Source organism: Oryctolagus cuniculus, chromosome 11, assembly GCF_051225735.1.
Source record: "Oryctolagus cuniculus isolate XC-2025 breed Fujian yellow rabbit chromosome 11, ASM5122573v1, whole genome shotgun sequence".
Lineage (NCBI taxonomy): Eukaryota > Metazoa > Chordata > Mammalia > Lagomorpha > Leporidae > Oryctolagus > Oryctolagus cuniculus.
In genome coordinates, this window is record NC_142877.1 from 11,096,388 (window position 1) to 11,123,805 (window position 27,418).

At 59.6% G+C, this 27,418-nt stretch overlaps 1 protein-coding gene across 2 annotated transcripts in view; it reads left to right on the forward strand.

Moving 5' to 3' along the window:
* Positions 1–282: 282 nt before the first annotated feature.
* Positions 283–27,418, forward strand: part of KCNB1 (potassium voltage-gated channel subfamily B member 1) — a 103,033-nt gene continuing 75,897 nt past the window's right edge. Inside the window, exons 1-2 of one of the 2 annotated variants that reach the window (XM_051844879.3) lie at positions 283–855; positions 2,090–2,823. In XM_051844879.3, coding sequence (XP_051700839.1) covers positions 2,257–2,823 — 567 coding nt within the window. In that variant the 5' untranslated portion in view covers positions 283–855; positions 2,090–2,256. 2 annotated transcript variants of the gene reach the window in all.

A 27,418-nucleotide genomic window follows, 5' to 3' on the forward strand; every position in this document is an offset into this window, starting at 1 on the left:
CACCCTCGCTGCCATCACGCCCACTGTCCAGCTCCCCACTCTGGGACCCAGAATTCCATTCTGGAGCCAGGTTTTAGACTCCAGAATGGAAGCCCACGAAAGCAAGGGCTGTTTAAAACCGCCGTCCGCCCTTCCCCCGGCTCTCCGGCCCCCTCTTCAGCTTCCTCACTTCCCCAGAGCGCGTTCTGGTCACTTCTGCCGCCTGTGGGCAGCTCAGCTCGCAGGGGCAGGACGTGGGTCTTTGCTCGCAGCCCCGTCTCCGACGCCTGCGTGGTGCCTTGCACACGGTAGTTCTTAGGCTGGGCACTGGACGGAGGCAGCGGGACCGCGGCGGGGCTGCGGCTACGGCCCAGGTGCTGAGGGCGGGACCGCGCTTCTCCCGGTGCGCGCCAGCTGCCGGCGCGCCCTGGCCGCTCCCGCAGCCCCGCCGGGCAAGCAGGAGTTAAGCGGCGTGCGCGCTTCCGACCCGCAGGTGGCGCCGTCCCGCCTCGGTGCCCGACTCCGGGCGCTCCGAAGTGCGGGACAGAATCGCAGCGCCGAGCCGGAGCTCAGCCCCGACTTGTTGATCTCGCCCAGGCAGCCGCCGCCGCCGCCGCGAGGGCCAGAGGAGGAGGCGGTGAAGGAAGCGCCGCCCGCTCACGGTCCTGCTCCGCGCGCCCCCCGGGCCCGTCCGCGCCCCTCGCCTCGGAGAGCGCGCCCCGGCCCCGCGGCGCCTGCAGCCCGGGCGCATTGCCTGCCCGGCCGGGGTAGGCCGAACCCAGCCCGGCCCCGGGACCGCCGCTGCCCGCGGGCGGGGGCGCCCGGGAGGCCGGGACGATGCGCGGCCCCTGGCCCCAGGAGGCGGCCGCCCTGGGGGTGAGTGTTGGGGCGGTGGCCCGCCGCGGGGGCCCTGGTGGTGGTGGTAGAGGGGGGGACACGGGCCGGGGGCTTGCCTGCCGCGGCTCGGCCTGTTGGTCTGCCTGGGCTCCGCGGTTCCAGGCTGGGGGGTGGTGGGGCGGGCAAGGGCTGGGGCCTGGAGAGGCGCGCGGTCCGCATTTTGGGGCGAGGGCGCGTTCCCCACACCGCCGAGGGCTCGGGGGAACCCCCCGAAATCACCAGCGCCCGGCGGGAGGAGGGCGCATTTTGAAAAGGCCAGAAAATTGAGCTCATTTCCCCGCCTCCCACCTCCCCCCACCCCTTCCGTTCCGAGCCCCAGGAAAGGCGCAGAAACCGGAGTTATAAAAAGCCATCACCAGAGAGGAGCGAGGAGGAGGAGGAGGAGGAGGAGGAGGAGGAGGAGCAGGGAGGGGGGGAGGGGAGGAGGGGGCGGGGAAGGAGCCAGAGGAGGACGGAGCAGGCGGATCCTGCGGTAGAGTAGGGGGCGCAGAGGGAGGGGAGGGACCCAGGCCAGAGCCTGTGCGTCTTCACCGCTCACCTCGTTTCCGGAGCAACCTCGGGGGAGGGGCTCTGGCGGTGTGGGGAGAGGGGTCGCCCCAGGACAGAGGGGCTGAGTGAAGACCCCGTCCGTGGTGACCTCTGACAGGTGCACACCCCCAAGATTCCCCCAAATCCTTTATGATTTAGGAAAAGCAAGCTCTCTGCCATCTCCCTACACTCCCCCCCTAAATTGTGATGATCTCGAATGGGGGTGTGTGCGCGGGGGGTGGGGGTGGTGGAAATGAGAACTCGTTTAAAAAAAGAAAGTTTCTCCTGCAGTGTCCCTGTCCCCCCAGTGCGGGGCCAGGTTCGGGACACGCCCGCTGGGGAGACCCACAGAGAAGCGAGTTTCAGCACTCGAAGGGGCGGACAGCGCCCCGGGCGGCCGGGTCGCGCCGGGGCTGCGGAAACCGGGGTGGGGCGTCCCCGGCTCCAGGGGCACCTCTTGGGGCTCTCTCCCCGCCCCCAAAGGCGGCCCCTCCCCGCGCGCACGGAGTGGGGCGGGCTTCAGCACCGGCGGGAAGGACAGCGCCCAGACGCCCTATCCACCCCCTGAGCCGCTTAAGCGCCTCGAAGGTCAAGGCCGGCGGGGACCCCGGTGGAGAGGCGGGGAGGGGCCGTGCCCCGCTCGCCGTGTGCTGACCCGCGTCCGCTTTCGCTTTGTGCCTCGCAGCCGTCGGGATGGAGGTGAGAAGACGGCCGTGACGCGCGCCCGCGCCCCGCCTGCACGCCAGCGGCCCGCAGCGCTCCCTGCCCCCCTCGCCCGCCGCAGCAGCGGGCCTTGCCGTCGAGTGACAGCGGCCTGGGGGGGCGGGGGGGGCGGGGGCGGCCGGACCAGCGATGCCGGCGGGCATGACGAAGCATGGCTCGCGCTCCGCCAGCTCGCTGCCGCCCGAGCCCATGGAGATCGTGCGCAGCAAGGCGTGCTCGCGGCGCGTCCGCCTCAACGTCGGGGGCCTGGCGCACGAGGTGCTGTGGCGCACCCTGGACCGCCTGCCCCGCACGCGGCTGGGCAAGCTCCGCGACTGCAACACACACGACTCGCTGCTCGAGGTGTGTGACGACTACAGCCTGGACGACAACGAGTACTTCTTCGACCGGCACCCGGGCGCCTTCACCTCCATCCTCAACTTCTACCGCACGGGGCGGCTGCACATGATGGAGGAGATGTGCGCGCTCAGCTTCAGCCAGGAGCTTGACTACTGGGGCATCGACGAGATCTACCTGGAGTCCTGCTGCCAGGCGCGGTACCACCAGAAGAAGGAGCAGATGAATGAGGAACTTAAGCGCGAGGCCGAGACGCTCCGTGAGCGCGAGGGCGAGGAGTTTGACAACACGTGCTGCGCCGAGAAGCGCAAGAAGCTGTGGGACCTGCTGGAGAAGCCCAACTCCTCCGTGGCCGCCAAGGTGAGTCTGGGGGCTGCGGGCTGCTGGCGGGACCAGGAGTGGGGGAGGGGCTCTGGCCGAGTCCCCAGAGGTGAGTCCCGGAGGGCATCGCACCCCTCCTCGTAACGCACCGCGCGTTACACCCCTGCTTCGTTGGAGAACGTGGCTCGAGGATGGGTGAAGAGCTGCCACAGTGGAAACCAAGGGGCACACGGAGAGAGGACGGAGGCTCTCTGGGATGGAGGAGCGCCCGGGTCCCTGTGATGTCCACCCCCAGGCTGGGGTGGGTCGCCCTGAGTTTTTACTAGGCATCTCTCCAGTGAAGACCCCGCGTTGCCCCGCAGAGGGAAGGCAGGCAGCTTGGGATTGTGCTTGTTGGGTGTTGAAATGCTGGCAGGTAGTTTTAAGGTAAGGGGGAACCCAGGCAAAGGGACTCTGTTGGGTGGGTGTGGCCAGGCCGGTCGCACGCCGTCCCCAGTGGATGCCCACGGATGGGGGTCACCCCCGTCTGGATTTATTCACCTGTTGGTTAGCTTATTCTGACAGTGGCTTGGTGAGGCTTGTACAGAGGTTCTGACTGTTGGGAGAGGATGTGGATTTCCTAGTAGGAGAGAAAAATGAGGCAGTGAGGAGAGGGAGGGGAGGGAGGAGAGTGACCATTCAGAGTGGGCTGCCAGGGGAGGGCAGCGGCTGGGGCTTCCCGGAGGCCGCTGGGGGAGGAGCCACAGCTCTGAGTCAGGCGGGGGCTGAGGGGTGCTGGGAGAGACGGGGCCCCTGTCTTCGCATGGCCATTGTGCTGGACACAGCGAGCCAGTGACAGCACAGTGCATTCTGGGCTATCCCAGAGGCCAGGTGAGGCCCAAGGAGGGCCCGGGAAAGAAGAGCATTGATGTGGAAATCCAGAAAGACTAAGTTGGGGGCGGAACTCGCTCTCTGAGAGTGCGGCCCGAAATGGGGGAAGGGGCGAAGTGGGGGACGCGTGCGCGTGCAGTCTCAGCAGGTGAGCCAGGCTGGCTCGGGTCCAGCCTGGCCTTGTGGTGGGGGCTCGGGGCTCAGTGGGCTTCTCCTGCGGCAGGTTACACCCCAAGGGGACACAGCGGGGCCTCCCAGCCAGGAGAGGCCCCTGGGAGGGGCTGTGGGAGGGGCTGGCCTGGCGGGGTGGGGGGAGCACTTATGTTTCTTTTCTCCACTGACCCTAAAGAGGATGCGGAACTTCCTGTGCGTGGCTTCCTCCCCTGAGGCCACGGGCTGCAGTTGGGACATAATCCTGCCCAGGTTGCGCTCCTTCTTAAGAGCGAGCCACTCACCCTTAACCGGCTTAAGATCAGCAGATTTAGTTTGCTATTTCCAGCCCTGACACGGGTTCCCCCACTCCACATCCCACTTAGGCCCAAACGTGACTCTGCCTCCTCCCCGTTCTGTCCCACAGCCGTGAGACTGGGCCGTGGGAGCAGGAGGGGCTCGCCCTCCCTGGGAAGAAGCAGGCGAGGGGCTGTGTTTGGGTCGGCATCCGGCTGCAGAGCCAGGCGCTGGGGCTCTCCGGAGGCGCCGTTCTGGAATAAGCAGCCGCCCTGCTCCCTTGGGTTAATCCGCTCTCAGGGACGAGCTCCGTGACCTCTCTGCGATCCCGGGCTGGGGCTGTCAGCTCGCATTCCCGGCAGATGGACCGTCCAGGGTTTTTTGCAGCCAGAGCTGAAAAGGGGAGGCAGGCAGGCTCTTTGTCTCTGGGCGCTGAAATCCTGGCTGGCGCTGATCACCTATGGTGCACAGGATGTGATAACACACATCTCCATAAACGATGAGGCTCAGAGAGGCTAAACACCTTGCCTAAGGTCACACAGCAGGCAACAAAGGCAGCTCAGTGCCCTGCTCTCCCTCCCGCGATGATGAACTGCCACAGGCTGCTCCTCCTCCCCCCTGCTTTCCACTCTTGCCCCCTGCAATCCATTGCCCACTCGGCAGCGGCAGCCGAAGTGAGCTTTTCACAGTGTGAACTGGACCACATTATTCACCTGCCTAGCATCCCCCGAGGTTCCCGTCATATCCAGAAGGAAGCAGAGTCTTCGGCATGGCCCTCGAGGGTCTGTGGAATCTGGCCTCCAGGGCCCGTCTGAGCTCACCTCTTCCACTCTCCCCTGGTTCACTCAGTTTGGCCCCCATTGGCCTCTGCCGTTCCCTAAACTGGCCAAAGTTGTTCTACCCCCGGGCCTTTGCACTGGCTGTCCCTGCTGCCTGGGTTCTTCTTTTCCCAGATGGTCCCCACAGCTGCCCCTTGTCCTCATTCCTCGCTGGACAGGTCCCTGCTCCAGTTTCCCCTGTTGCACAGAGTCTTTCCTGCACAGGCCTTCAGCACCTTTGGGAATGCTGTTTGCTTCCTGTGTCTCTCTGGTTCACACCCACAAGAATGCAAGCACCAGGAATTACAGTCACTGCTCTGTTCCCAGCACCCATGGCACAGAGGCACTGCACCTAACTCCGTGTGGTGACGGTGAATGGACCCAGCCGTGAGTCAGTCACGTGGGGACCTGTCACTCCCTCCTCACTGTCCACCTGCGACCCAGACCCCTGTGTCGCCGGCCCCTACTTCGCCCGCCGCCCCCCCAGTTCACCTCTGCAGCCCCAGCCTCCCACCTGCAAAATGGCGTTGCGAAGCCCCCCTGCAAGGTCATCCCGAGGTCTTGTCGGTCAAAATGTAGCTCAGTGCCTAGCGCATCGCAGGCGGGGCTCACTGGGATGGACGCCAAGGAGTGGAGTCCTTTTCCCCAAGCTGGGTGGGCTGAGTGGCCACAGGCCCTTTCTTTCTGATAGCGGCAAGCCGATCCCATGAATAATTGATGGGCCGTTCTGGCGACTGCGAGACAGACCAGAGCACCGGCCCTGGGTTTCACCGTCAGGGGAGCGAAAATCAAAACCCATTAGGCAAAAGGCAGCGTGATTGATTCTTGTTTGGAGGACGGGGTCAGCCCCGATGGGGTGGCAGGACGGCCGGCCGGGGCCACCACTGGGTTTCCGCTTTCTCGGAAAACGCAACAGCCTTTCTGAGCGGGAGAAGTCACTTCCAAGGCCCGGCGTGGCTGCCTTCCCTGGAAAGGCCACAGGGTTAAAGCCCCAGACAACCGCTCTTCCGTGAGCCTGGCCCCGACCTGTGGTGGTTGGGATCCGCTCCCTCACCGAGATCCCTCCAGCAGCCCCTCACCAGCGTGCCGCTTACAGTGCTTTGGGCGGCAAGTAACAGACGAGAAAACTCAAATAAGCTTCAGAAAGGAGGGAGACGCGTCCCCTCCCACAACATGGGGCTTCAAGTGGCTGGATCGGGTTGAATGAGTTCAATGATGCCATCAGGATTCTAGACTCTTTCCATCCCTCAGCTCCTCCAACTGCGGCAGTTGGCTTGGTTCTCAAGCTGGCTGCCTCCTGGTACAAGTTGGCTGCCTGGTTCCAGCCTCCAGTGTAGACACAATGAGGTCCAGTGCATGAAGCAGGACATGCCCTCCAATGAGCCATGTTCTTTTTCCAAGAGGAGAGCTTTTCCTAGGAGCCCCTAGCCGACTTCTTTTTAAATCCAAAATCATCAGGCCACACCCTCACGCTCTAGCCACAGGGGAACCCGGGACGGCGAGTGTTTGGCATTTGGGGAGTGGATTTGATGAGCTCTGTGATGTTTTTGCACAAGACGAGTGGAGACGCGGGTGCCGTCACTGACCCACGCTCACACGGCCCCCGCTCAGGAAGCGACTGTTGAAGGAACGGAAATGGCAGAGGCAGGGTTTGAACCCAGGCTTGTGTGGCTCCCAAGCTTGTGCCTCTGGGTCCTGGACTTCCGGGTGGGTGAGCAGGCTCTCCGGGCCTCAGCGGGCTCATCTGCCCGGCCGGTGAGAACCGCCGCGCAGCCCCGGGGGCTGTTTGGACGACTCGGTGAGATTTCAGATGTGAACGTGACTTACACCGGGAAGGCACTTTCCTGTGGGTGAATTGTTCTTGCCGTAGCTCTTTATTCCTGCGTCCCAAGCGGGGCGGCCCACTGTTAGGGGCAGTGGTCAGGCTTCTGCCCACACAGATCCGTTTAAGAGTCACCTCTGAAGCTCAGCTGCCAGGGGTTCTTTCCTGGCTCATCAGTGCCTGCCAGGAACGTGACCTCGGGCAAGCTCCTCTCTGAGTCTCGGCTTCCTTATCCGGGAAATGGACTGATCGTGCCGGCAGCCATGGAGGGCTGTGGCGGAAGAGTCCTTGGCAGGAGCACGTGACCCCGTAAATGGTGGTGTGGCTGGGGCTGCATCGCTGAGCCCCTCGCAAGGCTACAGCACCGGCCACCCGCATGGACGGCAGTACAGGCTCACTGCCCCATGGTGCTTTGGGATTTCATGTCTCTGGGGGGATGAGGCTTCTGCTTCCTGAGCTGGGGGAATACAAGGACCAACTTGGAATCCCTGGCCCCGTCAGTGCTCTGGGCTGGCCACACATCTGTCAACCCAGGTGCCTGTTTTCGCCCAAGGAGATACTAGGAGGACCTTCCAGAAGTTCATGGAAAAGGTGTCTTGTGAAAGACGTAGGCATGGATGTCTGAATTTTTTTTTTTTTTTTTTTTTGCAAAATTAACTTCCTCTGAACTTTGTGGAGCCCCCTTCCCATGGCTATGATTCGGAGTCCTGGCTGTGGGGTCACAGGAATGTGAGTTTGAATCCCACTATCTCTTTTCCTGGCTGAGAACTTTGGACAGGCAGCTGTGTCAGCCATGGCCTCCTAGTCTGAAAGTGAGGGTGGGGATAAAACCCACCCCACAGGGTGGTCGGAAGGGGTCAATAGGGGAACACACGTGTCGGGCTGAATCCCAGGGCCCCATTGAAAAAGGGCAGCCCACAGCAGGGGCTACTTCGTGACTTGCCTGTCTGTGAGAGATCAGGGACCAGCCCCAGGACTTCTGACCCCACCCCCTGCCTCCATCCAGGCTCAGGGATCTTTTTCTTGCTCTGGGAGAATCGACCGTGATCATATCTTGCCAGCTGGTCTCTCCGGGGTTTTGAAAGGCTTTGATGGGCTGGAGAAGGAGAAAATGCTTAGGCAGGAAAAACGCTGGCCAAAAAGGAGCAGTTTGGCCAAAGCTTAATTAACTGGAAGAGAAGCACGCATTAGGCACCAACTTGATAACCAGCACTTTGTGCACTCCCCATCATCGACAGCGTTGTGGACGGGCACCCTGATCTTAGAGCCGGATCATCCGCTCACTGTGTGGTTTGGGGCCACCCATTGCGGCTTCCTGGGCCCTGGTTCCTTGAGCCAACAGCAGTCCTGGGCGGCAGCAGCACCTCTTCTGCCACGTGAGCACTTAGAACTGGGCCGGGTGCAGAAAGCCCTCAGCCACTGTCCAGTTGTTTTCTGTTTTGTAATTGTCATCACATAGGCTCCTTTGCAAGGAATGATTGTTCTTATCACGCGAGGCCTGCGTGGCATGAGCCTAGCGGCCATCTCCAGCCAGGAGAGTCCCGTGGAGGCAGGGAGCTCGCGCCCCGCCCCGCCCCCCTGGCCGGGGCGAGGGGAAGGTGTAGACGTACTGCGGCTCCTCCTTCTTTTCCCTGTCTCACGTGTCTCCTCTCCCACCAGGGGTTTCTGGGATGACTTCCCACACAAACCACTTGTACTCAGATCCTTGTCCAAGGATCTGGCCCTGGAAAAACCTACCAAAGAGCTGTGCAAAACTTCATTTCACCAGCTGATTCCGGTGTTGCGGTGAAGCTAAGAAGGAGTCTTACTGCCAAGTCCCTGCAGGGGGATTGCCTTCAGACAGGAAATGCTGGGTCTGGCTGGCTGGTGCCATCAACGCCACAGCGACAGCTCCCCTCTGAGCACCAATCCACAGCTGGCACCGTGCGAAGGGTGTTCAGTGCATTGCCACGTCGGATTTCCATGGTCTCCCTGTTAAGGAGGCATCATTATCCTCATCTCACGGTTGAGGCCCAGAGAGGGGAAGTGGTTGGCCCAGGGTCACACAGCAAACAGGAAGGCGAGACGGTTGCCACCCAGGATTCCCTAACTGCCGAGTCCATGACTTTGGCCTCCAGGAAGTGTGGAGTGAGGTCCAGGACGCCGTCCCCAGGACTGGGGAAGTGTGGAGAGGTGACACATCTGTCCCTGGCTCCCAATCCAGCCTGACTTTGCCCCGAGAGGCTGCTGGATGGGGCTCTTAGAGACGCAAGCTTAGCACCGGGCAGGATTTTCATAGAACAACTAAATGCTTGAGGTCTACATTCTCCTTAAGGTGGGGCACTCTTGGTGTTCATGAAGTGGACATGACCAGGTAGGGCTGGGGCCAGGAGGAACACCCTAGCCCCCATCTGTGGGATGCAGGGGTTGGAGCGTTAACATCCAGGGTGACAATTTTCCTTATATGCCCCCCAGATAGCAGGGGAGACATAGTGTTGACTTGTGAGACGTCTCTCGTACCCGGGTGTGGTCAGGGCTCAAGCCGCGCCTTCGCTGCTTCCTGGCTGTGTGGCCCCCGAGGCTCCCCCTCCTCGCTGAGACCTCACAGGGAGGGGCTCCCAGCCCTGGCTGTGCACTGGGCTCACTTCCGCTTGGAAAACGCCCAGGCCTGGGCCCCGCGGCTGAAACACAGCCCCTGGGAGATTTTCTAGAACTTAGGGTAAGATACACACAACCCAGACGTCAGCATCGCGACTGCTCTCATCATCCGGTTCAGGAGAGTTAAGCACAGTCACACTGCCGTGCCGCCAATTCCAGAACTTTCCACCTTGCAAAATGGAAACTCCGTCCCCCCACGAAACACCTGCCCGTTCCTGCCCCAACCTCGTCGTCCAGCCTTCTGCTTTCTGTCTGTGAACTTGACTCTTCTGTGAGTGGAATCACAGCCCTTTTGTGACCTTTTGTTACCAGCTCATCTCAGTGTCGTGTCCTCAGGGTTCACCCGTGTTGTAGCGTGTGTCAGAATTTCCCTCCTTTTCAAAGGCTATGCAGAGGCCGCGTACGGTTCACCCGTCCATCCGTCGATGGGCACTCGATTGCTTCTTCCTTCGGGCTGTTGTGAGCGATGATGCTGTGAACATGCGTGTGCAAGCGTCCCTTCAAGCCATTGCCGTCAGTGCTCTGACTGTGCGCCCTGACACGGAACAGGGGCGTTCTATTTTTAATTTTTTGGAGGAACTCCCTGCCGTTTTCCCTAGGGGCTGTGTTATTTTGTGTTCCCGTCAACAGCGTATTAGGGTTCCAATTTCTCCACAGCCTTGTCAATATTTATTATTTTCTATTTGGGGTTTTAAAATAAATATATATATATATATACACATTAAATTTTTATGTATTTACTTGAGAGAGAGAGAGAGTGCATGCCCGTCTGCTGGTTCAGTTCCCAAATGGTTGCAATGGGCAGGGCTGGGCAGGGCCTGGGACTGACTGAGAGCCAGGAGCTCCGTCCAGGTCTCCCATGTGCACAGCAGAAGCCATCACCCCTGCTTCCCAAAGGGCTACGTTAGCAGGAAGCCGGAGTCAGGAGCTGCAGGTGGGAACTGAACCCTGGACCCTGATGTGGCACCTGGGCATCGTAACAGTTGTCTCAACCACTGACCAAGCACCTGCTCCCGGTTTTTTTTGTTTGTTTTGTTTTCTAGAAATTAATTTCCAAAATGGCAGACACACCATCACTACAGAATTTTAATTTTTTAAAAAAGATGTATGTATTTATTTGAAAGGCAGAGTTAACAGAGACAGAGAGGGAGAGACACAGAGAGAGAGAGAGAGAGAGAGAGAGAGGTCCACCATCTGCTGATTCACTCCCGAAATGGCCACAACAGCCAGAGCTGGGCTGATCCGAAGCTGGGAGCCAGGAGCTTTTTCTGGGTCTCCCACGTGGGTGCAGGGGCCCAAGGACTTGGCCATCTTCTGCTGCTTTCCCAGGCGCATTAGCAGGGAGTTGGGTTGAAAGTGGAGCAGCCGGGATTTGAGTCGGCGCTGCAGGAAGCCCATCTTCAGGGGTGTGATCTGCATTTCCCTGATGGCCCCATGCCTGTTGGCCGTCTGTCTGTCTGCTTCAGAGAACAGCCATTTCCGAGCTGAGTGACTTGGTTTTTCTGCCTCTGTGCTGTCTGTGTCGGTTCTCTGTTTTCGGAACGTGACCCCCATGTCAGATACAAGATTTGCAAATATTTCCTCCTGCTCCCCAAGTCCCCTTCTCAGTCTGTCGATGGTGGCCTTCGAGGCACAGGGGTCTTATCTTGATGAAGTCTGATTTGTGCATTTTCTCTTCTGTCATCGATGCGTTTGGTGTCACATTGCCAAATCCATGTCATGAAGCCTCTGTCTAGTGTTTTTTTTTTTTAAGATTTATTTTTATTTATTTGAAAGACAAAGTTACAGAGAGAAGTAGAGACAGAGAGAGAGGTCTTCCATCCGCTCGTTCACTCCCCAGTTGGCTGCAACAGCCAGAGCTGCACCGATCCGAAGCCAGGAGCCAGGAGCTTCTTCCGGGTCTCCCACACAGGTGCAGGGGCCCAAGCACTTGGCCCGTCTTCTACTGCTTTCCCAGGCCACAGCAGAGAGCTGGATTGGAAGAGGAGCAGCCAGGACTTGAACCAGTGCCCATATGGGATGCCGGCGCTGCAGGCGGCAGCTTTACCCTTGTGTTCTTTTAAGAGTTTCAGAGCTTCTAGCTTCCCTTTTGATCTGTGGAGGAGGGTCGGGGGGAGGGGTAAGGGACCAATTGCTTTTCTTGGCGTGTGGCTGTCCCATTTCCCAACACTGTGCTGTCCTGAGTGTTCTGGGATGTCTGAGTGTTCTGGGCAGTCCTGGAGAGCCCAGCCACGCAGGACGGCCGTGGGTTTCTGAGGATCAGAGCTGTGTGGTGCGTGGTGCTGGCACCCGCTGTACCCACGGTTGTCATTGTTGGCAGCAGTGGACAGCCCCAGCACAGCCAGCTGCGTGCCACCCTTCCTCTTCCACACGTGCGAGGGAGTGACACACGCGAGTGACGCGTCCAGAACCGGACCCCTTCTCAGCGCCTCCCTGCCACCTCCCTGCCCCTCCTGTGCTGCCGGGACTCCCATGGGAGGTACCTCCTGTCGGCTGCTCCCATCACCTGCCCCGCGGTCTCCCCACTCCCCCCCACCCTGCTCAAAGCCTTCCTGGGGCTCCCATCTCGGAGAAAAACCCCAATCCCCAGCCTGGCTCCCCAGCCCTGTGGTCGGCATCTCCTTTCTCTCCCCAGCGCCATCCCACCAGCCTCCGCCCGCAGGACCGCACGGCTCTCCCTGACCCCCAGGGCTCCCTCCTGCCCAGGGCCTTTGCACGGCTGTTCCTCTGCTCTGTCCAGGTCTTAGCTCGAATGCCTTCTCAGCGAGGCTGGCCCTGGCCCTTAGCCCTGGCCCCGCCCCACACAGCATGGCGCTGCTCAGTCACGTCATCCTGTCTCTCCCCCACCGGACAGAAGCTTCAAAGCGCTGGGGTTTTGTCTGGTCCCTGTCGTGGTTTCAGGGCCTGGATCAGTGCAGTGGAGCAGTCACTGGAGACGTGTGTTGAGTGAGTGAAGGATGTTGTCCGAGGATACGATGATGGGAAAGGATTTTCTTTACAAAGTCGGGGCCTCCCGCTGTCGCACTGCTGGACATCCAATGCTTCGCCGCCACCCTGGCCACGCTCTCCGTGAGGAAGGTGCCTGGTTGCCCGGCCAGTCTGGCCGTGGACCTTAGTGTGTGTGATAAGTGGGGACAGACGGCTCTTTGCTAGTGGCAGGGCAGTGGCAAGGGTGCTGTCCAGTGCCCTGCAGGGTGGCAAGCAGCACCCTGGCCCCCACGCACTGCCTGGTGCCTGGAGAGGCAGAGAAGTTAGGGGTGCCCGGCTGCCCGGGATGCTGCATTTTCCAGGCAAGGGGAGATGACGGCTTGGAAGTGGGTGATGTAGATGGGTCAGAGGAGGGTGGCTGGATGGGGGATGTGTGTGCCATGGGGGCAGGGCAGTCCCTGGGAAGCCACAAACCCCTAGCCTCCATCAGTGGCCACAGATGCCCAGTCTGTTTAATGGGTCTTGGGCCCTGGCTGATTTTGAGCTGTGAGTTCTTGGGTCAAGTGGCTCAGTTTCCTCATCTATAAAATGGGTCTAATCCCAGCCCTGATCATAATGAACAATAATAAACAAACCAGGAGATTTCAAAAAGTTTGTGGAAAATGGAACCAAAAGATAAGCTGGTTTGGGTGCAAACTAACTTTGCAGTCCATGCATGGATTCATCCTTTGAGCCTTTTGAAGACCCCTCGTGTAAGAGCTGGAACAGGCAGGCTGTGCTCAGTCTCCGAGTGAGACTGCGGCCCGGCTCTGTCCTGGGTGCTGGGGAGGCAGCAGACGACCAAGCAAAGACCCCGGCCCCGTGGCACTGATATCCAGGAGGTGAGGGAGCAGAGCAGTGATGAAAGACTTTGCTTTGGAGCCGTTGACTCTTAGAGACGCAGACGGACGCCTCTGCGGGAGAAATGACAGGGCCTGGCAGGTGGTGCTGGGCGGGGTTGGCGGCGGAGGGGGCGGTGCATGGGGCGGGGCTAACCAGGGTGCTCAGGAGAGGTGCCAGTCACACAGAGACCTGCAGGGAGGGGTGTGTGGACATGGCCGGTGGGGAGAGAGCCGCATGTGCTGAGACCCCGGGGCAGACTCCAGGAGCGTTCAGGTGGCCGGTGTGGCCAGAACGGAGTGAGGCCAAGGGAGACGGGGAGGACGCGAGGTCCGAGGGGTGACCCTGTGGGCCACTCGCAAGCCTTGGTCTTTCCTTGGAGCCCCTGAGCCTCCACCCTGGCCTCCCTGCCTCCAGCACCCTCTGCAGGGCACCCAGAGCCGTTTCCCACAGGTGTGATCAGCTCCTGTCAATCACCCGCTCCCAGAAACTTCTGTGGCTCTGGCCCCCCCGGGGTAGGGGCTGAGCTGCTCAGCCCAGCCTTGAGGACCCCAGCCACCCTCCCCCACCCACGTTCAGCTCCTCTCCTTCTCTGAGACCACCACCCCCACCTTTCTGCCTTCCACCCGGTTCTGCAGCCCTCCCTGGTCCTGCACCCACTTTCTCCCACCTGCCACCTCCTCCCTGAAGCCTTCTTTGACTGCCACCACCACCCACACCCACTTCCCTCCCCAGGGCTCCAGAACCCTGACATTCAGACCTGGAACAACAACGGCAAATCATGCACATTAGGTTGTGAGTTGTTCTGCAGATGCCAGGCCTGGCCTACAGGGAGAGACGAAGGCGCTCGGCCCGCCTCCCTGGTTCAGCGCCCAGCTCAGCCGCTTTGGAGCCGCGTGTCCTTTGGGGGAATGGCTTCACTTCCCTGGGACTTCAGTTCACAGGCCTGTGATTTCGGGAGCCTCACAACAACTGGAGATACGGTGACAGTTCTGTGTGAGGTTACTCTTGCAGTTCTGTTCTAGCAAACGTTTGCTGAGTGAATACATGAGCACACGGGACGATCTTGTGACGTTTGGTCCGAGGAGCCTCCCGAGTGTAGCCCCTCCATCTACTTTCTTTGTCTCTCATCTACCTGCTACCTAAGCGCTCGCCGTCTGTGCTGCATTCACAGAGGGGAGAAACGATGAACTTGGACATGTGAGATGTCCCCTCCCACCCCGACCGCCCCACTCTTGCTCTGTGGTGAGACTGGTGTCTACCGTAATGGCTCACCGTGGGCTGGGGGCAGACACCGGCTCTGAGCGGGTGACGCTGCCTCGGCTGAGTCTACGCCGTCATTGCCTCCGCCAGGTAACAGACCTGGAATCAAACCGAACCTAAAAAGAGACTGTCACGGTTCACTCATTGCAACCCACGGCCCATCCCTGAGTGTTTCAAGGCGGGTGCTCCTTGGGGGGGGGGGGTCTTGACCTTGACCTTGGGCAGCCTCTTGGAGTCTCTGTAGACCCAGCTGTAGCAAAGAGGGAGCTGGAGATGGCCCCGCAGTGACGGATGAGAAGCAGAATGAGGGTGGAGCAGAGGCTGGTGGGCCAGCCTTCCTCTTTTTTTTTTTCTTTAAGATTTATTTATTTACTTGAAAGCCAGAATTATAGACAGAGAGAGGAGAGGGAGAGACAGAGAGAGAGAGGTCTTCCATCCTCTGGTTCATGCCCCAAATGGGTGCAATGGCCAGAGCTGTGCCAATCTGAAGCCGGGAGCCAGCAGCTTCTTCTGGGTCTCCCACATGGATGCAGAGGCTCAAGGACTTGGGCCATCTTCCACTGCTTTCCCAGACTACAGCAGAGAGCTGGATCAGAAGTGGAGCAGCTGGGTCTCGAACTGGCGCCCATATGGGATGCCAGCGTTGCAGGCTTTACCCGCTAAGCCACAGCGCCACCCCCCAGCCTTCCTCATGCACATTGCGTGTCGACAGTCACCACCATCCCCTTAAAGGGGTCGGCTGCTCTCTCTCCTTTATGGCAGTGGCTGTGTGTGTGCCCGTTTGTCCCCTGCGCTAGTGGCCGAGTTGAATCAGCCCGTCCCTTCCGTTCTTGGGACAGTGTTTTCCACGTGGCTTCCTCTCTAGGTGTCTCTGGCCCTTCCAGCCTCACGAGGGCTTGCGTGCCTGCTTCAGGGACCTGTTCCAGGGCTGCTTGTTGTTCCTGGGACGAACACGTAGTGCGTGTTACTCTAAGCCAGGCGTGGTGCAGGGTGCAGGAGAAGCCACTGTGTATCTGTTAGTCCAGATTCTTTTGGTTGCAAGTGATCGAAGTGTGGCTCAAAGGGATTAAGCAAAAATCTAACTGAAAAGCCCTGGGTCAGATACGGCTTCAGGTCCGATGGGATCGAGGGACATAAACGTGGCTTTAGGTCTCAGGCTCAGCAGGATCCGGGCTGCTTCCCACAGGCCCCTGCGCGCCCTGGTCTCTCAGCAGGGCCTGGGTCACGTGTCAACGGGGTGGGACGGACAATGGCAGAGAAGTGATTCTCCCAGGAAACATGGGTGCGCCACCACCAAGAGAGGGGAGGAGAGAAATCGTCCCCACGTTTCTGTCCTGCTGGAGGGAGAAAGGCTCTCAGCCAACGGAAGGGACAGTCACAGCGAGTGTGCACATGCGCCGTGTGGCAAAGCAGGGTGCATGGCCAAAGCTGTGGCCGCGGCGGGCTTCTCTGGATCCGAGTCCTCCTGAGCCGCCGAGGCGCTCTGTCTGCCCCTCCCATTGTGTTCCAGTTCCTTCTCAACTCGCCTCATCATCGGCCCAGACCAAGCTGGACGCTCCCCAAGCCTGGGACGGGGTCTTGCTCATTCCTGCGTCCTAACACAGGGCAGGTGGGCTGTGTGATTTGTTAACAAGGTTTTACTGGAGCGCATCCCAGCCCATTCCTTTACCTGTCATGGACAGCTGCTGGGAGACACGTGGCCGCCAGGCTTAAAACACGCATGGTGTCCAGCCCTTCGCCACCCGGGTTCTGAGGTCGTCTTCAGGCTTGGTGCAGGGGACAGGCTCCATGGGTGGCAGGGAAGGAGCAAGGGAGACACTAGCCAGGCACCCTGTGCACGGCTCTGAACCTCTCTGGGGCCGCCAGGGCCGTGTGTGACTGGGCCAGCCAGCTCCCCCATCACGCTCCCGGTCCCAGCCGTCCAGCACCCCTCAGGGGGGCCCTCCCTGGCCTTGAGTGGCCTGCTCGGACTGGGTGGCGTTTGTGCTGTGTCCACGATACAATGCCTCTCTGCTGTGGTCTGAGTTCAGGCTGCCCCCTTCTACGCCAGCGTCTCCCTCCCCTCCTGGGCTGGGAGGGGGAGGAACTCTGGCTTCGTTTGTCATCCTGACACTGCCTCACGTGCACCACAGAACCCTGGGCAGACCCTTCCTCTCTTTGCCTCAGCATCCTCATCTGACAAATGGGCATGATGGTGTCACCCAGCAGGGCTGCTGGAAAGACGGGGGACTCACCTGAGCTTCAGCGCCCACGCCCCCAGGCTGAGCGCAATGGCTCTTTCCTTCCCCCTGCCTTTGCTCGGAAAAGCCCACCCCACACCTCGCCTTAACCCAGCCCCTGATGCGACTGTGCGGGCTCGGACTTGTCCAGGATGGCTGTGCCCTGGAGGAGCTGGGGGAGCCAGGGGTTAGACCCTGCCCCCGCCATCTCCATCACACGCCCCCATTCTCTGATGGGCACTGGTGCTTCTCTCTAGGGTGCTGCCGCCAATCCCCTGCTGTAATGTCGGGATCCTTGCTGGCCTCGTGGCTGAGGGCTGGTGTATTTGGCACCCAGGGCACTGGAGGGGAAGCCCATGGTGGCCGTGTGATCGAGACCTGCCACAGCCGGCATCCCGGAGGGTGGACGGTTGGACACGGGGGCCCACGGTCAGCCCTGGGTGGGCAGGGAAAGGTCCCGGCCAGAGGAGGGACGATGACCTGATTGACTGCACTGGCCATGGGAGGTGAGGCCACAGACTTAATGAGCAAAGTAAGTAGGGCAGAGGTCACGTTCTCGGGAAGCGTCTTAGCGTCCTGGGGCTCAGTCACTGACCCCCGATAGTCCTTCTCAGGTGGAGGAAGCCGATACTGTGGCCGGAGGGCTGAGCCTTATGGGGGAAGGCCATTGACTAGGAGCCCATTAACCGCTTCTCCAGGGATGTCACCCCTCCCCACACAATCATCAGGCAAGCAGCTGGGTCTTTGCAGCTGTCAGCTGCTCCCTCAACTCCAGGACCTGTCTTTGGGCCAGAGCCTGCCTGCGCCAGGGCTGACACTGGCCCTGGAGGTGCTGGGCCTGGCTGGGCGCCCTCCTGGACAGCAGTCTGCACACGGCCCGGGGGGTGGCAGGGTGGGAGGTGGTGGTCTTCGCCCTGCTGAGCCCCCATGGCACAGCAGTGAGCTAAATGCACTGATGTTCTTAAAAATGGAGTTATTTTCACTTCATAGGAGGAGAGAGAGAGAGAGAGAGAGGTCTCCCGTCTGCTGGCCCACTCCCCAAATGTCTGCAACAGCTAGGGCTGGCCTGCCCGAAGCCAGGGACCACTAACTCAACCCGGTCTCCTATGCAGGCGGCAGTGACTCAAGTACCTGATCGTCCCCTGCCGCCTCCCAGAATGTGCGTCAGGGAGAAGTGGGGGTCAGGAGCAGCCCAGCACTCTGATCTGGGCGCGGATGTCACCAACAGCATCGTAATCATTGCACCAGGCACCCGCCCCATAAAAGCACTTTTCACACTAAGCAAATAAGTGCTCAAAACTACAGGGAGAGGCCGGCGCCGCGGCTCACTAGGCTAATCCTCCACCTGCGGCACCGGCACACCGGGTTCTAGTCCCGGTCGGGGAGCCGGATTCTGTCCCGGTTGCCCCTCTTCCAGGCCAGCTCTCTGCTGTGGCCAGGGAGTGCAGTGGAGGATGGCCCAAGTACTTGGGCCCTGCACCCCATGGGAGACCAGGAGAAGCACCTGGCTCCTGCCATCGGATCAGCGCAGTGCGCCAGCCGCAGAGCGCCGCCAGAGTGGCCACTGGGAGGTGAACCAACGGAAAAAGAAGACCTTTCTCTCTGTCTCTCTCTCACTGTCCACTCTGCCTGTCAAAAAAAAAAATTAAAAAAAAAAAAAAACTACAGGGAGGTTTTCCAGACTGGTTGAGGGGGTCACTGGGGGCACAGTGTGTTGGGCTGGGGCCCTGGCAGGGCCAGCTGCAGACGTTGTGGGGTGCAAAGCAGGAGGAAAATGCAGCCCCTTGTTCAGAAGTAGGAAGATAGTGGCAGCCAAGCGCTAAGCCGGCTGTGGAGCCCTCCTAAGCGTCCCTCTGTGCATGCAGCCGTGAGACCAGCCCTGCCCTGGGCACAGTGACTCTGTGGTGCCAGGGAGTCTGTCCGAGAAAAAGTGCCCGTTGTGCTGCTGCCCAGGGACGCGGGGGCCGGAGCCAGGGGGCCACTGAGGCCAGGCAGGCGGTCAGCAAGGGCAGTGGCGGCAGGCAGCTCAGTGGGAGCCCGTTCGCTCCCGGCCTCGGCCTCACGGAGAGCAGCAGGGAGGGGCGGGGCCTGCGGAAGCTGGGGCGCTCGGTCAAAGTTCCTGGCCCAGCCAGCAATCTTAGTTTTCATCTGAGACCTCTCAGTTTTTCAATGTTGGAAAATAATTTTAAAACATTAGAAACACTTGGATGGGCCAAGCAGAACCTGTCTGGGGAACACATGCAGTCTTTGATTTGTTTTTTAAGTTTATTTGAAAGGCAGAGTTATAGGGAGAGAGATAGATCTTCCATCTGCTGGTTCACTCCCCAGATGGCTGCAACGGCCAGGGCTGGACCAGGCCAAAGTCAGGAGCCAGGAGCTTCATCCACGACTCCTACATGGGTTCAGGAGCCCAAGCACTTGGGCCATCCTTTGCTGCTTTCCCAGGTGCATTAGCAGGGAACTGGATTGGAAGTGGAGCAGCCAGGACTTGAACCAGCGTCCACAGAGGATGCTGACACTGCAGGCAGTGGATTTACCCACTATGCCACAGTGCTGGCCCCAAGGGGTTCAGGTTTTGATTCAGATTCAGATGACTATGAATGGCAGTCAGTCTGGCCTCTGAGGCCCTCCCACCCACAAGTGGGGAGAGGGCAGAAGCCACAGGCGTCCTGTACGAGGGTTCCCCAGAGAAACAGGCTCAGTAAGATAGAGGTAGATGATAGGCAGATAGATGGATGTTGATTTTTTAAAGATTTATTTTATTTATTTGAAAGGCAGAGTGACAGAGAGAGGGAGAGAGAGATCATTCATCCACTGGTTCACTCCCCAAATGGCCACAATGGCTGGAGCTGGGCCAGGCCAAAGCCAGGAGCCAGCAACTCCATCCTGGTCTCATATGTGGGTGCAGGGGCCCAAGCACTTGGGCCGTCCTCCACTGCGTTCCCAGGCGCATTAGCAGGGAGCTGGATTGGAAGTGGAGCAGCCGGGACTCAAACCAGCGTTCTGATGTGGGAACGTCAGAGTCACAGGTGGTGGCTTCATCCACTGGACCGAAATGTTGGCCTGAGTTGACTGATTTTTTTAACGAGGAGTTGGGTCACACGATTATAGAAGCCGAGAAGTCCCTGAGTCTGGAGACCTAGGGAAGCCGGTGATGTAATTCAGTCCAGTCCGAAGCCCTGAGGACCAGGGGCCCAGTGGTGGACGTCCCAGCCCCCAGCAGGAGGAGACCATGTGCCCGCTCCGCAGGCAGCAGGGCCACAAACGACTCCACCCCCACCTGTGCATTCAGCCCCTCAGCAGAGGGGGCTTCGTCCACCCACTGTGGTCTACCTTGTCCAGCCACAGCCACGGCCAGAGAAGGATCACCGGCCACCCCGGCACAGCCACCTTGCACACGAAATCACCCATCCCATCCGCCTCCCCATGCTAATTCCTGGCATCAGGCAGTGCCCAGGGCAGCAAGTTCTTCTTGCATGAATGACTGTCCCACCAGGTGGGTCTTGGTTCCAGCCACCGAGGCAGTTTGTGCCTGTGGACGTCCACATAGTTATGGAAATTCAAGGTAAAACCTGGTGCGTTCCAACCAGAGCGGAAAGCAAAGCCGCGGGAACGGCTGCCGAAGGCTCTAGGTCCTGAGTCATCAAACTGGCCTGGCTCCAAGCCTCAGCTCCTCATCCGGGAAATGGAAATAAATTTCCTGGGTGGTCCCGAAAGTGGAGTGAGATAAAGCAGTAGAGCCCTCAGCCAGGGGCCTGTGTGCAGGGTGCCCCATACTATTGGCCGCTTCGTCTTCATCATCGCCTGGGCGTGGGGCTGATGGGGGGGGGGGGCTGTGGGCCCGTGGAAATTCTCCTTGAGTCAGACTCAGCTACACATGCTTGCAGGGAGCCTGGGCTGGCTGGCCGCAGTCCTCAGGTGAGCTTAGGGTGCCCAGATTCTGGGGTTCAGACCATCGTGCGAGGTCTCAGCTGTGGGGTTCAGGGTCGGAAGGCGCCGTCTGCAGTCAGAATCCTGAGCTCTGTTACTGGACCCGAGGAGTTTGTGGCTGGAGTCTGACTGAGGCTGTGGCAGGCAAGGTCAGAATGCTGGCGATCCAGGCTGGAGCATGTACAAAGCCGGAATTCCGAGGGCCACGGTCAGGACACTTGGGCAGCAGTCACAGTGGGGTGCTGGCCGACACGTCCTGAGCGCTGGTGTTCAGAGTCCCAACTCTTTTTTTTTTTTAAAGATTTATTTATTTACTTAAAAAGCAGTTATAGAAACAGACAGAGGAGACATCTTCCATCCAATGGTTCACTCCCCAAATGGCTGCAACGGCCAAGGCTGGGCCAGGCTGAAGCCAGGAGCCAGGAGCTTCCTCCTGGTCTCCCACATGAATGGCAGGGACCCAAGCACGTGGGCCACCCTCCACTGCTTCCCCGGGTGCATTAGCAGGGAGCTGGATTGGAAGTGGAGCAGCCGGGGCCCCAACTGGACTAGGGCATCTTGCCGCCTCTCTCCCGGCCCCCTCGGCCTCCCAAACCCACCCTTTAGAGCCCTGCCTGCCCAGCGCCCCCCTGACCACCCAGATGAGATGCCACTCCCTCCCTGCTGGGCCCTGTGCTTCTTGGGAGACTCCCATGGTCACTGCTGTTTGGTTCCAGACTTCATCACCCTGGCGCAACCGTCCCTGAACTGGGGTGCCTGACAAGGGGCGTGGCCGGAGCCCCTTCCCTTTCGCTCAGAAAAACCCAGACATTGGCTCCTTCTCCCAGAAGCCAGCTGTCCTAGCTTGGGGTGGGAGAAGTTCTGTCCCCTGTGCCCTCAGTTACCTGGAGCCCTCCACAGTTCAGGCTGAGCCTTACAGACGTTAACTCATGGGGCTCTCACCCCACCCTGTATGATCCCATTTTACAGACAAGGAAACTGAGCCCCAGAGAGGTGAAGCAGCACATGCAAGGGGCAGCTAGGAGGTGGCAGGGCACTGTTCCCCCGCACCTCTCCTGCCTCCCCTGCCCGTCTTCCTTCCCGCCCCCTCCCCCCTGCCTCTCCCTATTCTGCTCAGTAACCCCAACCCCCGAGGCAGAAAGACCCCCACTTGTGGGGACGTTTTGTTGTCCTTTCCAGGCTGCAAAACCCCAAGGGCAGTCTTGGTAAGGGAGGGGGAGGCAGGGAAGTGTGGGGGTCTGCAGAACAGGGTGGGGGGTGACTCTCACTGTGGCCCCCAGGGCTCCGTGAGGCCAGGCCCTCGTCTCCTGCCGCCATCTCCAGCCACGTGGGTCTCACACTCCTCTACTCCTTCCTGCCGTGGGCCTCTGCACACGCCACTCGCTCGGCCTTTTCCTCTCTTCTCCACGCAGCTATTGTCTTCCTCATCCTGAAGCTCCCAGGTCAAACGTCACCTCCTCCGGGAAGCCGTCCCCACTCTCCAGATAGATCAGATTCCCCAGGGGTGGGCTTTCAGGGTTCCATGTGCCTCTCTTAGATGCCCTTGGTTCCTTTTGTAATTTCACAGAGGTGCCCGCTGTTGTCCAGTGGCACCCGCCTCCCTGTGTCTCCCCACACCCTGTCAACCCGCCGTGGAATTCTGTGCACAAATGGACGAGTTAATGAATTCAGACGCTTGGCAAAGTTGGCGGAAAGCGAACGTCAGAGTGTCTGGGTTGGAGGGGGCGAGAGGGCCTGAGGGGCTTGCCATCCACTGGGCACGCAGGGCCCTGGGCTCTTGGCCGGACTCCGGGTGTGATGGTGGCTGACGCCTCCCGTCAGCTCTGCAAAGCTGCCTGCGTGGATCCGATTTTATGGGGTGCCAGTGAGCTTTCCCGAAGCAAACCCCACAGATGAAGACTCCAAGCTCAGGAAACAGAAGTTCTGAGGGAGGCTTATAAATGAGGGATTCCAGCAAATTCTCCCGAAATCCGGCTTCCTTGGGAGCTGCGCCGCCTTTGGGGGCAGCTGAGCGTGACTCAGATCCCAGCTGCGGCCTGGTGCCTGCGGCCTCAGATCGGTCGCCCCCTCTCAGCGACGTCTCCTCCAAACCGCCATCCGCTGGAGGCCCCCCTGCCCAGCCCTGCCAGCCAAAGCCCCACGTCAGCGAGTTGGACACTCTCAGGTCATGTAATCCTTCCTCTTTTTTTTTTTTTTTTTTTTTAAGATTTATTTATTTGAAAGGCAGAGTTACAGAAATACAGAGAGAGGTCTTCCATCCGCCGATCCACTCTCCAAATGGTCAGAGCTGGGCCAGGCCAAAGCCAGGAGCCAGGAGCTTCTGGGTTTCGCACATGGTGGCAGGGGGAGCCCAAACACTTGGGCCACCATCCACTTCCTTCCCGGGCCATTTACAGAGAGCTGGATCGGAAGTGGAGCAGCCAGGACTCGAACCAATGTCCATATGGGACGCTGGCATCGCAGGCCGCGGCTTTACCTCCTACGCCACAACCCTGACCCGCTGATCCTTTCTAACCTATCCCTGAGGTCGGGGGCGGGGCCAGGGCAACAGCTTGGGTCCCAGGCTGCGATGCAGTCCAAGGGAGACACCTGAAAGAGGATTTGTTTAATCTTCTTCAAAATAATTCATTTATTTTACTTCACTCAAGCTGTTTCCAGTGGAGATTTGCGACCCTGCGGCAATGGTACCATTTGCCGTAAATCACGCTGTAAAATTCCAGGTGGATGCCCGACACTGCTGTCTTGCCAGTGTTAGGGAAGTGCTCCAGTCCTGTTAGCTTTGTTCTGGGACAAACAGGTTGGAGGACTGGAGCGAGCCGAGCCTTCCCGTTCACTGGGTCCGGCCCTGCACGGGACCCCAGGCTTGCCTGCCCGTGGGAATCTTAGCACCCGCCCATTTCCCCTGTCTCGACATCTGGGAGCCATTCCCGCCTCTCCTGTCCGCCCATCCTCTCCCCGCTGGATCTCTGTGCAAACCCCGGGGCCCTGCTTCCAAAGCGTGCACACACTCCAGCTTCTCGTCGCCCCCCGGGAACACGCCTGACCCGGGTTGGCCCCTCGTGCGTTCATTTGATCTGTTAAGATTTATTTATTTATTTGAAAGGCAGCATTACGGGGGCGGGGGAGGGGGAGAGATCTTCCATCTGTTGGTTCACTCTCCAAATGGCCACAAGGGCCAGGGCTGGGCTAGGCCGAAGCCAACAGCCTGGAACTCCATCTGGGTCTCCCACATGGCTACAGCGGCCCAAGCACTTGGGCCATCCTCCGTTGCTTTCGCAGATGCATTTGTAGGATCAGAAGTGGAGCAGCCAGGACTTGAACTTGTATGGGATGCTGGCATCACATAGGCAGCTTACCCCTATGCACCACAGCCCTCTGCCCCTTTGTCCTTTTTTATTTCTTTAAGATTTTAATATTTATTTATTTATTAGAGAGAAGAGAGAGTGAGAGAGATCCTCCATCCGCTGGTTCACTCCCCAGGTGGCTACAGCCACCAGTACTGGGCCAGGCCAAACCCAGGAGCTGGGAGCTTCCTCCAGGTCTCCCACATGGGTGCAGGGGCCCAAGCACTTGGGCCATCTTCCACTGCTTTCCCAGGTGACAAGCAGGGAGCTGGATCGGAAGTGGAACATCCGGGAACTGGTGCGCATATGGGATGCCAGTGTCACAGGCGTTGGCTTTACCAGCCACGCCACAATGGTGGCCCCATCCCTTTGTCTTAAAGGGCCAGAGCGTAAACAATTGAAGTTGGCAGGCATCATCATCATTTAGAAAATAACCACTCAGGGGCCGGCATTGTGGCGCAGTGGGTTAAAGACCCAGCCTGCAGCTCTAGCATACTCTATGGGTGTTGGTTCAAGTTCCGGCTGTTCCACTTCAAGTGCAGCTCCTGGCTAATGCACCTGGGAAAGCAGTGGAGGATGGCCCACGTGCTTGGGCCCCTGCACCCACGTGGGAGACCTGGAAGAAGAAGCTCCTGGCTCCTGGCTTCGGATCAGCCCAGCTCAGCTCCGTCCATTGCAGCCATCTGGGGAGTGAACCAGCAGATAGAAGACAGAAGTCTCTGTCTCTACCTCTTCCTGTAACTCTGTTTCTTTCAAATGAATAAAATAAATCTTAAAAAAGAACCATTCAAAACTGTGAAGTCACTTGTTTGCTGAAGTAGCCCGGTGCCTGGCACCCAAGGGAGCTTCATGGACACTTGGTAATGACAGGAGTCACTGCTCCGCCCCAGATCTTGGTTCCCGTGTGCAGACTCACCCACCCGAAAATGCCGAGTTGACCAGCTTTTCTGCCCACTGTGGAGTGCGGCGCCCAGAGGAGGGGGTTGCAGCGTGGCGTGGGTGAAGTTGAAGTGCGACCTCCCCTTGGCATTGCTCAGGCCTGGAGGGCCCAGTGCCTTTTGCAGCGGAGCTGGGGGCTGCACGCCAGGCCCTCGCCTTCCCCAAGGACCCGTCTTCAGTCCCTGGTCCCCCGCCTCCCCTTCTCCCCAGATCAAGTGTCAGCATCCTCCACAGCCCGCCCTGGGCCCCCTGGGAGGCCCGGGAGAACGCCTCGTCTTTCTTCACCTTGTAACTTCATATGCCCAGCTCGGCCCTCGAGCCCGCCGCTCTACCTTCCCAGGGGCCCGTCTGCCTGGAAGCTATGATTCTGAACTCCACCCTCGGGGCCTTGCAGCTCCAGCTGCCTGCAGATGTAATGAGTACGACCTGCAGGCTTCGAGCCGAGCCGGAGCAGTGAGCAGTGTCTTTTCTTCTTCTTTATTCAGTGCTGCCATGGAGCGGGCGGAAACTTAGTGTTGGCTCCCCTGTCTTTCCCCTTCCTTCTGGGATTGCCTGCAGTCGGGGAGGTGTAGGAAGTGTTGAATTAATGCAGCCATTGTGGTGGACACTGGAGGAGCCTCTCCTGTACCCCACGGACCAGCAGGTGCACCCCACCAGCACCGCTGAGACCCGCCGCCTGCCCCTGCCTACAACTGCCCAGAGGGGAACAGCCCGTGGCAGCCTCCCAACCATCACAGGCAGCCTGTAGCCAGTGGCCCACTGAGTTAGGGGCATGGACCCTTAGGTGGGAGCAACTCCAAAGCACAGACCATACTCTAGGGCCCCTGGGGGATCCGGCCTCAGCCAGGCTCCAGCCACGTCGGCATCCTCACTGCCCTGTCCTGCCTCCCGCTCTCCCTGGCTCCTGGAGGCACTTCCTCAATGCATCCCGTGCGTGAGACCGGTTGCCGTCCTGAGCGGCATACTTAAAACTGACAGCCATGCCCGTGTGCCCGGGCTCAGGGCCTCCCCCCATCTCCACCCTGTCCCCATAGGCGGAGACCCCAGGCCTCTTCCATTGCCCTTGCTGGACTGAGGGGTCGGGCTTCCTTGGTGGGGACGAGGGCCAGAGACGGCTACAGGCTGAACATTTGTTCACAAAGGGCTTTTAAACCCGGCCCGGCCCTGCCCCGCTGCCTGCCTCGCTGGCTGGCGCGCTCCCCGTGCCCAGTGTGAAAGCCCTGGCAGCCGCTGCCCGAGGTTTAGCTTGGCAGCCTTCCGCGCTGACCTTGGATGGTTTAATGAAGTTGAGAGGGACTCCGTGCCAGCTCCCCATTAGCGTGGGCTTTGAGAGCGCGTCCGGTGCTGCTCAGGTCGGGAGGCAGAGAGAGCGATCCGGGAAGGGGAGACGATGGAAGCCCCATCGGCGCTAGGACGCCATGTGACCTTGGACAAGTCACTCTCCCTCTCCGCGTCTTGGTCCCTCCCAGCTCCCTGCTCTGCCCATTCACTGGGAAAACACTTGCTGAGTGCCCAGCGTGTGCCAGGCGCTCTTCCAGGTGCCGGGGCCTCAGCGGTAAGCAAAACCGAGAAGCTGCTGCCTGGGGAATAGAATGTCCCATTGGGGGAAGAGAAGGAACGCGGGATCTGGATTCACGGGAGGCGGGGAGTTGTTCCCTGACCTGGGGTTTGCTTGTCTTTCACTGGCTCACAGTAACTGCAGATGCGCACGGGGCAGAGCGTGATGTTGTGACGCACGTGCACCCCGTGTGGTAGCCACATCAGGATAGTTTACATCCCTGTCCCCTCAAGCGTTCACTGCCTCTCTGGTGAGGACACTCAGTGTCCTCCCCCACAGTGCAGTACAAGGGCGGAACGGTTGCTCTTGTCTCTCTGTGCCTTCGCACCTGCTGGCCTGCCCTCCCCACGCGCAGGTGGCCATGTTCAGAACAACCGGGCGGGCTCTTGTGGCATTTCTGTCTGAGTGCCTAGTTTACTTCACGTGACACCCCATCCTCGAAGTTCTCCATGTGACTGCGATGGTCTGAAACGCTGGAGAGCGCCCATTGCGCGTGTAGCCTTCCTTGGTCCGCTCATCCGTTGACAGACACTTAGTTGTTCCCACTTCTTGGCGACTGTGAACGGTGCTGGAGTGCAGATGTCTCCTGGGCAGATTGGTATCCACCCAGCAGTGGGACGGCTGGATTGTAGGGTAGATCCATGTTTAAGTTTTTAAGGCATCTCCGTACCGTGCTCCACAATGGTTTTACTAAATGACATTCCCACCAGCGGGGAGGAAGGGTTCTTTTTTTAAAAGATTTATTTATTTGAAAGGAAAGAAAGAGAGAGAGAGAGAGCAAGCGAGCGAGCTGGTTTACTCCCCAGATGGCCATAACAGCTGGGGCTGGGCCAGGAGTCAGAAACCCCATGGGGGTCTCCCACGTAGGTGGCAGGGACCCAAGTACTTGGGCCATCACCTGCTGCTGTTCCAGACACATTAGCAGCAAACCAGATTGGAAGGGAAGCAGCTGGGACTTGAACTGGCACCCACATGGGATG